The sequence below is a fragment of the Rhinoderma darwinii genome, chromosome 1, assembly GCF_050947455.1.
Source record: "Rhinoderma darwinii isolate aRhiDar2 chromosome 1, aRhiDar2.hap1, whole genome shotgun sequence".
Lineage (NCBI taxonomy): Eukaryota > Metazoa > Chordata > Amphibia > Anura > Rhinodermatidae > Rhinoderma > Rhinoderma darwinii.
In genome coordinates, this window is record NC_134687.1 from 88,109,967 (window position 1) to 88,122,359 (window position 12,393).

The 12,393-nt window shown below is 42.9% G+C and overlaps 1 protein-coding gene across 1 annotated transcript in view; it reads right to left on the reverse strand.

Annotated features, from left to right (window-relative positions):
• LOC142751644 (cytochrome P450 4V2-like) overlaps positions 1-12,393 on the reverse strand; it is an 82,684-nt gene that overhangs the window by 23,146 nt on the left and 47,145 nt on the right. Inside the window, exon 6 of the mRNA XM_075860159.1 lies at positions 596-722. Within this exon, the coding sequence (XP_075716274.1) occupies positions 596-722 (127 nt within the window). The remainder of the gene's footprint in view (positions 1-595; positions 723-12,393) is intronic.

Here is a 12,393-nt window from a genome sequence, read left to right on the forward strand (position 1 = left end):
TTGAAAAGTGGGGGAAAACCCACGTCATTTAAAAAAAAAAAAAAAAGAATAATTGAAAATAACGATGTGGGGTAACCAGCCAAATACAACACAGCAGCAGGCTATCGTTACCAGGGTGGGAAGGGCCACTGTTTTTGGGCTTTCCCAGCCTAATAATACCAGCCTACGGCCGCCCCAAGGCCCGACTGTCACTACTGATGATTTGCATGCCCAAGTGCATTCAGTGTGGCATAACATTTCTAAGACAACCATTAACTACCTCATTGATAGAATGCTAAAGCATGTAAGTGCGTGTATTTTTGAGAGTGGCGCTCATACTTAATAAATCAAGATGTTTTAAATATTTTTTCCATTTTTTTTTTTATCATTAGCATATCGCTAACATGTCTATTGATCCTGTGATTTCCACAATTCCCAAAATTTTCCTTCTTGGTGCTGCAATTTCAATGTTGAGGGGTGTATATAAGGTAATTGCAGATAATACAATTCCCTAAAGTAGTAACCCAGACACTTGTAAACCAGTCTTATATGTGTATTTTAAATGTATCAAATAATAATACATTAACATAACTTAATGTAAGGCAATAACACTTACCTGGTCAGTAAATGAATGGAGAATTTTTAAGTTTTCGTTATGTTTCTTTCCAGCTTTTAAATGAAAATAAATAAAATCTGGCCACAACCAGGGCATTTTCTGACGACGATGTATTATATCACTCATTCTAATGGGGAAAAAAAATAAATTCAAAGCATCAGTTTTTAAAGAGCTGTTTAAAGAATATTTGTCTTGTTCAAGATACACAAAATTTGTAGCAGAACAGCATGTGTATACTTGGGCGTACAGTATCATTGAGAATGAACAATTGGCTTTATTCAAGAAGAAAACAAAGAATTTGTGAATACAAATTTGCATCTCTTTTTGCTGGTAGAGGAAATAACATGGATAGAATCTGTGTATCACCGACTGAACATTTTTCTAGCATTGCTTCTTTTGTAAAAGGGAAGTGGTAGAATCACCATTGATTCTTGGCCGCAATGTGTGAAATACACAGAAATTGTCAATCATTGGGTGAGGGCGCCAGGGAAAGCGCTATTAACGAAGCTGAACATCATTTTTTTTGTTTCATTTTGTCTAGTAGCCCAGTAAATCTATCAATATAATATGATGGGCCACAAAAAAGAAAAATATATGATCGCTGGGACCCCCACTAATCAGGACATGTAGGGTTCTATGTCCCCCGTTTGATTGCAGTGACGGTCACGCATGTTCACTGCGGCTCCATTTAATGTTGATGGGACTGATGGAGATAGCCGAGTACAGCACTAGGCATGCTACATCACTCCCAATAGACATAGGATGGAGCGCATTTATCATCTATCCTATGGCGGGGTGATAAAATGTTTTACATGGGCCATCCCCTTTAAAGCGGAGAGGATCTGTCATCACACTATCATGCCCTGTTGAAGTATAGTATGGAAACACGTGAACTGCACTATTAGCCCAATTGGGACAAAAAATATTAAGCCGTTTGGCTAATAGTAGCTAACAAAAAAATTCTGTGAACTCATAATTATGAGATTGATGTATTCATGAGGGGAGCACTCCCCTGCCTCCTACTGCCCTCCTCACAGTGACTGATGGCTCCCTTGTATGTGAATATACTGTATATACACGGAAGCCCACCAGTCACTGTTAAGAGAGGTGGGAGACAGCAGGAAGACCGCTCTTCTCACGAATACAACAGATAGTATTCATAGATGTAAATGTAAAATGAGTTTTTTTTATTTCTGATCTGTTAATTTTCGGCAAAGGATTTATAAAAATACAAAACATAATTCAAAATAAATATTTGTTTCTCCGTCTACTTCCTAGTCCGCAACTGTTTACTTTGTATGCTGCTTTCCCGGATCAATGTAAGTCTGGTAACAATGCTGTCCCTGTGCGGTCATCTGCTGGTATTTGTACATTTTGCATTGGTCTTTATGTTAAGTGGATATTTTACTGATCAACAAACAATTTATAAAAAGACTTCTCTAGGGGGCGTGGCTTGGCAGCCGAGAGACATGGCAGCTTGAACTCGGAGCTCCGGCAACACCAAAGCTACTTTCAAAGCTAGGCTCTTATTCAAGTGATTTCGGCACTTGAAAAAGTGGTTATAACCGCTCATGATGACAAGGGGCAAGAGAAGCCTTAAGCAACAAGGCAAACTGGACTTCTATTTTGAGAAAGACCGGGAGGGAGATGACGGGGCTGCTGGCCTCACATTACTTCCTTCTTCTTCAAGCCCGGGAAAACCAGCTTCACCTCACTCCGCAAGCTCTTCACAGAAGATGAAACGATCCATACTTACCTCAACGGAATCTAGGAGGGCAACACAGACGATAATTTCAGGATCCCGATACAGTCCGTTGGCAGAGGACTGCTTGGAGGAGGTTAGTGACGGAGGCGCCACGAGGTCGACGCCATCTTCCCCTTCACTCAGCCCGGAGAAGCAGCGCTTCAAGTTACAGGAGCAGATAAGTCGAGGTGCCGAGGTAAGAGAGAGAGACTCTCAATCCCGGGGTTCGCCCTCGGGGATTCAGCCACTCAGGGACATCCCCACAAATGATAGTCCAGCATCGGGCACCCTGATGAAAGAAATGCTGACAGCGTTTAGCACCTCTATGCATGCAGAATTCACTGCCTTACTAGCCCCCATTAATGCTACACTACAGGGACTGGGGCAAAGAACTCATCATATGGAGCACAAAATGGGAGAGTTTGCGACATCTCATAATAATCTAGTGGATTCGCATTCAGACATGGCAGCAGAAATTGAAAGTTTGCAAGCCAAAGTAATTGATCTGGAAGATCGTTCCAGGCGGAACAATGTGAAAGTGAGAGGAATTTCGGAGGAGATTCAAAATGTGGATCTCACCAAACATGTGCAAGCACTCATGATGGCAATATTACCATCAAGCTCAGCTACTGACATCATAATAGATAGGGCACACAGATTGCCAAAACCGAAGCACTTACCGGAAACTTTGCCTAGGGATGTCCTTATCAGGATCCACTACTATCACGTCAAGGACGCGTTGATGGCCGCGGTAAGGTCGATGGGGGATATACCGGCACCATATCAACATATCAAATTATATGCAGATCTCTCTTTAGCCACTCTACGCATGCGCAAAAGCTTGGCACCGATAACGGCAACTCTACGAGATCACAATATCGCATATAGATGGGGTTTCCCGGTTAAAATTTTGATACGTCATAACGGAACATTCCATGTTATCTCAAGTCTAGAAGAGGGACGAAAGTTCTTACAATCTAGAAATCTTCCCTACCCGGAGAGGATGGAGGATCAAGAGCGGTTACACAGTCACATTGGGCAAGATTGGCAAAAGGTGCCACCACGAAAGAGACTTCCTCGCTAAAGAGTCTTTAATTCAACGTGACACGGTTGCCGTGTGGGGTTCTGACATGTCTCTGGGATTCGAGCCCTGAGAAATAGTCCCAATTTCCATCAGCAGCTTATGCAGCTGTATATGTGTTCAAAATGTTTGTATGATTGGTGCGACCCTGATAGGGTCTTGAGGCACCCAAATTTGTTGATTTGTTATCAATGTTGTTTAAATAATGCATTGTTAAAGTTGGAAGATAATACCATAGACATACATGGGCCTAAAGGGAGAACTACAAGGTTGCTGTACAGGGGTAAACAAGTAGTTCCTCTCAGATCTGATAAACAGTTAGGACCCATAGGGTCACAGGCATGCCATGGTAGGCCTCAAGGTCATACTCCCGACTCTACTTTATACTGCAATGGTTAAATTTGTATCTATGAATGTGAAAGGCTTGAACAGCCCTCACAAAAGAGCGTTTATGTGGAAAGAAGCTCTGTCATTGAAAGGGGATATACTCTGTGCGCAAGAGACCCATATAATAGAACAGGATGCTCACAGAATAAAACATCCTCAATTCCCCAACATCATCCTTTCACACTACAATAAAAAACAGAGAGGGGTATTACTGGCAATAAGAAATACAGTGGCTTTTAACCCATTAGCGTCCTTTTCAGATCCAGGAGGGAGATACATTATTCAGATAGGAGAGTTCAATAATGTGCTATTTACAATTGTGGTGGCATATGTCCCAAATACACACCAAATTCGATTCATTAACAAATTATTTACAAAAATTAATAAGGTTAGAAGAGGAGAACTGGTAGTTTGTGGAGACTTTAACACTATCCATGATCCCACAGTGGATTCCACGAGTGACCATAAAACCCATTACCAATCCTTAGCAAATGTTCTACTTAGGGAAAATATATACGACATCTGGCGTATTCAACATGACACAGAAAGGGACTATACCTTTTATTCCCCAGTACATAAGTCATACTCTCGTATAGATCTATTTCTAGTGGGCCGCTCCTTGATACAAAATGTGGAAAAATCCTCTATTGAATTGATTAAATGGTCAGATCATGCGGCTATTACTATGAATATTAGAGATGTTCATAGCACAACATCTCACTTTTTATGGAGAAACAACACATATTTGATGTCTAACCCTAAATATAAGGAGGAATTAGGTAAAGGGATAGAGGAATATTTTAAGCTGAACAAGAATTCTGTTAGTGACCCTTTTATTATATGGAACGCGCATAAAGCGTTCATGAGAGGCCTTTTTATTAAGTGGGGTCATAGAGCAAAAAAGGAAAGGGAGAGACAATTTGACGAAACGACAACACAATTGCGCCAAGTAGAAACCCAGAATAAGGTGAAGGTTTCCCAGTCCAATAATGAAAAGATAAGGAATCTCAGGATTAAATTAAAGGATTGCTTAATGTACAAGTATGAAAAAAACCTGCAATCCATTAAGGCACAGTACTACTCTCAAGATAATAAAGCTAGTAAGCTTCTGGCACATAGATTAAAGGCTAGAGCGGTGAAAAGTAAAATACCATTTCTAAAAGACCTAATAGGTAGCACTAAAAAATACTCACCTGAAGACATAGCGCAGGAATTTAAAAAATACTATGAATCCCTATATAATCTACAGTCTCACTCAGCAAATCCACAACCAACCCAACAAGTAGTCAAGGATTTTTTGACTAACTTACATCTCCCACGTCTATCACCCCAGCAATTAGAAGATCTCAATCTTCCTTTATCAGAAATAGAGATTTCCAAAATAATTAGGGCTCTTCCGCTCCATAAGGCCCCTGGACCTGATGGCTTATCTGGAGCCTATTATAAAACCTTTGAAGAAGTTCTCCTCCCCCATCTGTTTGAAATCTTGAAACACGCAATTTTAATAGGTTCTTTTCCGAAAGAAACGTTGAGTGCAGTGATAGTGACACTTCCGAAACCAGGGAAAACACCAGATACACCACAAAACTTTAGGCCCATTTCACTTCTTAATTCTGACTTAAAAATCTATGCTAAAGTATTAGCAAACCGCTTATCAGATGTAATCCCACTTTTGGTCAACAGGGACCAGGTTGGTTTTGTCAAGGGTAGGCAGGCCACGGAAAATACCAGGAGGGTTCTTAATATATTAGACTATGTAAACAGGAAAGGAACCAAAGCAGTTATGGTGACTCTAGACGCAGAAAAAGCTTTTGACAGGGTAAATTGGTCATTTGTCTTTGCAGTGTTAGAAGAAATGGGATTTGAAGGTTCTATTACAAATGCAATCAAAGCTTTATATACAGTCCCGTCGGCAAGAGTTTTCGTCAATGGTGCCTTATCTAAAGATTTTGAAATAACAAACGGGACAAGACAAGGATGTCCATTGTCACCTTTGATTTTTGTCCTCTCTATAGAGCCTCTGGCTCAAGCTCTTAGACAGAAGCAGGAGATTTCAGGAATAAACATAGGAGGGCGTGAGCATTGTATATCCTTGTATGCAGATGACATAATATTAACCCTAGAAAAACCAAAAACCTCAATGGCAGCAGCATTCCAGATCATACAGGAATTTGGACATATAGCGTTTTACAAAATTAACATGGGGAAATCCCAAGCTATATCTTTGAACTGCTCACCAGCAGAAAGCGAATTTTTGAAAAAAGAATTCCAGTTGGATTGGCAACAATCTCACATAAAATATCTGGGGATAAATATCACTCCCAAAATATCGCAGTTATATCAAGCCAACTATCATAGTATGTTATCCCAAATGGAATTAGAACTGAAACAACTAGCAATAAATGAAGTCTCATGGATAGGACGCATAGCAGCCTTTAAAATGCTAGTACTTCCAAAATTACTTTACCTGTTCCGGACACTATCGATTAAAATGCCCTTTTCCTTTTTTAATAAAACAAATAAATTGTTAAACGCATATATTTGGCAGAAGAGGAAACCGCGAATAGCAGCTAAGATTTTGAATAAAGGGAAAAAATGTGGGGGCTTGAGTTTACCAAATATTCAGCATTATTATCTAGCAACCCAGATATCCCAATTGAAAGACTGGTGGGTGGGAGACACCTCCAAACATTGGGTACATATTGAATCATCAGTATCCCCCATAACCAATTTAAAAGCTCTTCTGTTAGGAGAGCTACATTCCAAGGCGCATCACTCTCACTTGCCATATTTTCTTGCTACCTCCTTACAAAATTGGAATAAATTCCACACACTTAGCGTTACTTCTACATTTTCTATACTCCCAATTGCACCGATAGAAGTACTAGAGCTCCTTATACCTGACCTGAACCTACGGTCTTGGAAGGAAAGGGGTATTACACAGATGTCATCTTTGATGGAGGATAACCAATTGGTACAATTTAATTTCTTACATATCCAATTCAATATCCCAAATACTGAATTTTATAAATTCCTGAGAATCAGACATCTCATGCAAACAGAGTGTCCGTTCGAGGTTACAGCCAATGCGGACATTTTCAGAATGTGGTCTCAAACCGGAAGGCTTCTTAAAGGACTGAGGCCTATATATGATCTTTTAGGAGCTAAAAATATGTTTGAAAAGTCTACATCCTACCTTGCTTGGGAGAGAGAACTAGGGAAGGTACATTCGGAGCAGGAATGGACTAGTGCACTTACTTTCATAGCAAAACATTTGAAATGTACTCTTCATTATGAATCAGGGATGAAAACGATACTCAGGTGGTATTACACGCCAGATAAACTTCAACGCATATATCCAGAGGCCTCACATTACTGTTGGAGGAATTGTGGAAGTAGAGGCACCTTGATACATATTTTATGGACTTGTCCATTAATCCAAAGCATATGGAGGAACTCATTTCAACTACTGTCAGACATAGTAGGGATTACACTAATTCCATCCCCTTCATTAGCACTAGTTTTTTTAAACATTGAAGACATTCCGAGAGAATTTAGAATAATAGCCGCCCACATATTCATCGCGACCAAAGTAGCAATAACCAGGTACTGGAAAAGTATAACAACTCCCTCAATGACAGAAATTATCGCACACGTTAATAGCACATGCTCACATGAAAAGATGATGGCATACAAGAATCATTCAATACCTAAATATGAGTCAGACTGGGATCCATGGTTAAAGAGTGTCCACAACATTATTTCTTAGAAAGGACAGGAAAATTTTTAAATAAGAAATGCAAATTAGGAGAGAAGAGAATAGAGAAATAAAGAGTATAATTTGCTAGGCCCCAAAAGAAAAGATGAGATAAGATAGTACTAAATACGGAAAGGAATATTGTACATCTCATAGGTAATGGGTTATCTCAAATGTAAGGTTTAACTGCAAAGTTATAGTGTTTTCGCCTAATGGAAGGTAACTTGATGATATGTCGGTATAATATAGTATAATATAAAATATTAGCAAGAAGATGCAAGTTTTACATACCTTATGCATTGAATAACAAATGTTTGTTAAATATGTGGTGAAAAATTTCAATAAAAATTTATTGAGTTAAAAAAAAAAAAAAAAGACTTCTCTATAGGATAGATCTTAAATTAAATCTAATAAATGTTGCAAACTAATTATTTTAATTTATGGGATTATCTAATATGTCCGATGAAAATATTTTATAGCCTTTATTAATAGCAATTGTATACTATGCTATCGTAAAATGTATCTAGCAGCATTATGCTGTCCAGGTTAGATGTCTTAAATGGTCGTTATCATGTTTAAAAAAACTTCTGACATGTCATAGTGTGCTGAGACGCCCACCGAGTACAAAGAAGGAGCAGAACGGCTCAGCTGACCAAGAATACTTGTCTGCTGGGCTAAGCTGCCCCTTTACCTCTGACTGTCTTTTCCCGACTCTCCAAAGAAGGAGTTGTACAGGCTAATAAAAAGAATATAGCCTACCACTGTAAGTCTGTAGTCTGAATTTTTTAATATGCACTAAAGGGACCTTTTTAATCTCCACTTGGTGGTCTGATTGAAAATTATGTGATGTCTATTACTATTTAAAGTGTAGCTAAATGTTTGACAAACTTCTGACATGTCGTAGTGACATGTCAGAAGTTTGGATTGGTGGGGGTCCGAGCACTGAGAACCCCACCAATCGCTAGAACGAAGCAGCTGAAGTGCTCGTGTGAGTGCTTAACCGCTTCGTGTCTGTTCGGCTATTTCCAGAAATAAATGTATCTGTGTACGGACTCAATAGAAAGTCTATGAGCCCGTACACTGATACATCGGCTTTCCGGAAAAAGCCAAACAGACATGAAGCGGCTGAGCGCATACACGAGCACTTCAGCTGCTTCGTTCTAGCGATTAGTGGGGTTCTCAGTGCTCGGACCCCCACCAATCCAAACTTCTGACATGTCACTATGACATGTCAGAAGTTTGTCAAAAGTTTAGCTACTCTTTAAGCTTGCAGTTTTACAATACAGCCACTAGATAATGCTTTTTTAGGCCCCATGCACACTAACGTAAAAAAGCCCGTAGACTTCTAATGGCCACGGGTACCTTCCCGTTTGCTTACAGGAAGGTGCCCTTGCCGTTGAAAAATATAGAACATGTTGTAATGGTGGGGGGGGTAGGGAAACGGACAAGTGAGCCCTAATCTACCCGCCACTCTGTCCCTGCCTACTTGCAACGACCCGCCCTAGGCGACGGGGTACAACTGGGCGGCGGTCCCTGCGCTCAGTAAGTGCATGACAAACACGACAAACAAACAAGGGAATACAAGCAAGGGAAATGGGCAGTTGCTCGCGGAAACACCGTGAGCAACAGAGTAGTGAACGAGCCGAGTAAAGCCAGGAGAGTGCGAGGTACAAAGCGAAAAGCAGAAGAGTAGTCGGTAAGCCGGGGTCTGTATGGAGCAGGATCAAAAGTAGCAGGAGCTGTAGCTGGGCCAGGAAACCTCAAGGAAAGAATTCACAAGCACAGATGGACAGGAAGAGCAGGCTTAAATAGACCGAGGGCGGGAGCTAGCTGAGTCTGGCCAGGTTGCGATAGGCTCTCCCACTCCTAAGCCTGCCAGCCTGAGTGGAGGAAGCTGGTGTCTGTCTCAGGGATGTACACTCAGGTGTTGACTGATTAATTCTGGGAATTAACCCCGAAGCAGTGCCTGGCAGATCCTTTACAGTACCCCCCCTTTTATGAGGGGCCACCGGACCCTTTCTAAGTGGACCTGGCTTACTGGGGAAACGCAGGTGGAACCTCCTGACCAATACCCCAGCGTGAACATCCCGGGCGGGTACCCAAGTCCTCTCCTCAGGCCCGTATCCTCTCCAATGGACCAGGTACTGGAGGGAGCCTTGGACCATCTTGCTGTCCACGATCCTGGCCACCTCAAATTCCACCCCCTCAGGGGTGAGGACGGGAACAGGAGGTTTCCTCGAGGGGGCCAAGGACGGGGAGCAGCGTTTCAGGAGGGAGGCATGAAACACGTTGTGTATACGAAAAGATGGGGGTAACTCCAGCCGGAAAGAGACAGGACTGAGGACCTCAATGACCTTATACGGCCCAATAAACCGGGGAGCAAACTTTTTGGACGGAACCTTGAGACGCAAGTTCCTGGATGACAACCACACCAGATCCCCGACCACAAACAGGGGGTTAGCAGAACGTCTTCTATCGGCCTGAGCCTTCTGTATGCTCTGGGACGCCTCTAGGTTCTTCTGAACCTGGGCCCAGACTGTGCACAGATCCCGATGAACGACCTCCACCTCGGGATTGTTGGAACAACCAGGTGAAACGGAGGAGAACCGTGGATTAAACCCAAAATTACAGAAAAAGGGAGAGACCCCTGACGAGTTACTGACCCGGTTATTAAGGGAAAATTCGGCGAGGGGAATGAAAGAAACCCAATCAAATTGACAGTCAGAGACAAAACATCTTAAGTATTGTTCTAGAGACTGATTAGTCCTCTCCGTTTGGCCATTGGTTTCAGGATGGAAAGCAGAGGAGAAGGACAGATCAATCCCCAACTTATTACAGAAGGCTCTCCAAAACAATGAAACAAATTGTACCCCTCTGTCAGAAACAATATTGACGGGGACCCCATGGAGACGCAGGATGTGTTTGATAAACAAGGTAGCCAACGTCTTGGCGTTGGGTAGTTTCTTGAGGGGCACAAAGTGGCACATTTTACTGAAGCGGTCTACCACCACCCACACCACCGACTTGCCTTGGGATGGAGGCAAATCGGTGATAAAATCCATGGAGATATGTGTCCAAGGTCTCTGGGGAATGGGCAACGAACGCAGTAAGCCCGCTGGTCGGGACCTGGGAGTCTTGGACCTGGCACAAACCTCACAGGCGGCGACGTAGGCCTTAACGTCTTTAGGCAAACCAGGCCACCAATAATTTCTGGTAATGAGGTGTTTGGTACCCAGGATGCCTGGATGGCCAGATAGTGCGGAGTCGTGATTTTCCCTAAGTACCCTTAGCCGGAATTGCAGGGGAACAAACAGCTTGTTCTCAGGAAGGTTCCCAGGAGCTGAACCTTGATCAGCAGCAATTTCAGAGACTAAATCGGACTCGATAGAGGAAATGACTATACCTGGAGGCAAAATACAAACAGGATCTTCCTCCGAAGGAGGGCTGGCCATGAAGCTACGCGACAGTGCATCCGCCTTAATATTTTTAGACCCGGCCCTATAGGTAACCAAAAAATTGAATCTGGTAAAAAACAACGCCCATCGAGCTTGTCTCGGGTTTAGCCTCCGGGCAGATTCTAGGAAAACCAGATTCTTGTGGTCGGTAAGGACCGTTACCTGGTGCCTAGCCCCCTCCAGGAAGTGGCGCCACTCTTCAAATGCCCATTTAATGGCTAAAAGTTCGCGGTTGCCAATATCATAGTTACACTCCGTGGGCGAAAACTTCCTAGAAAAGTAAGCACAGGGGCGGAGATGGGTGAGGGAGCTGGTACCCTGGGACAAGACGGCCCCCACTCCCACCTCGGACGCGTCAACCTCCACAATAAATGGCTCCCTTTGGTTGGGCTGAACCAGCACGGGGGCCGAGATAAAGCACTTCTTGAGGGTCTCAAAAGCCTGGACGGCCTCAGGGGGCCAATGGAGGACATCAGCACCCTTGCGAGTGAGGTCCGTAAGAGGCTTAGCGACGACCGAGAAGTTAGCAATAAATCTCCTGTAATAGTTAGCGAACCCCAAAAAACACTGTAGCGCTTTCAGGGAGGCAGGTTGGACCCATTCAGCCACAGCCTGAACCTTGGCAGGGTCCATGCGGAATTCATGAGGAGTGAGGATTTGACCTAAAAATGGTATCTCCTGTACCCCAAATACACATTTTTCGATTTTGGCAAACAGTTTGTTTTCTCGAAGGACCTGGAGCACTTTCCTGACATGCTCTATGTGGGAGGACCAGTCCCTGGAAAACACCAATATGTCATCAAGGTACACTACAAGAAATATCCCCAGGTAATTTCTCAAAATCTCATTTATGAAGTTCTGGAAGACCGCAGGGGCATTGCACAACCCAAAGGGCATGACGAGGTATTCGAAATGGCCTTCGGGCGTGTTAAACGCAGTTTTCCACTCATCCCCCTCTTTGATGCGAATAAGGTTATACGCCCCCCGTAGATCCAATTTAGAGAACCATTGGGCCCCCTGAACCTGATTAAAGAGATCAGGAATCAAAGGAAGGGGATACTGGTTCCTTACCGTGACCTTATTCAGGCCACGGTAGTCAATGCATGGCCTAAGACCCCCATCCTTCTTCCCTACGAAGAAGAAGCCAGCACCTACCGGAGAAGAAGAGGGACGAATGTAACCCTTGGCCAGGGATTCCTGGATATACTCCCTCATGGCTTCACGTTCGGGACAAGAAAGGTTAAATATCCTACCCTTAGGAAGCTTAGCTCCTGGTACCAATTCGATAGCGCAATCGTATTCTCTATGAGGCGGTAATACTTCGGAGGCCTCTTTAGAGAAAACATCAGCGAAGTCCTGAACAAACTCGGGTAG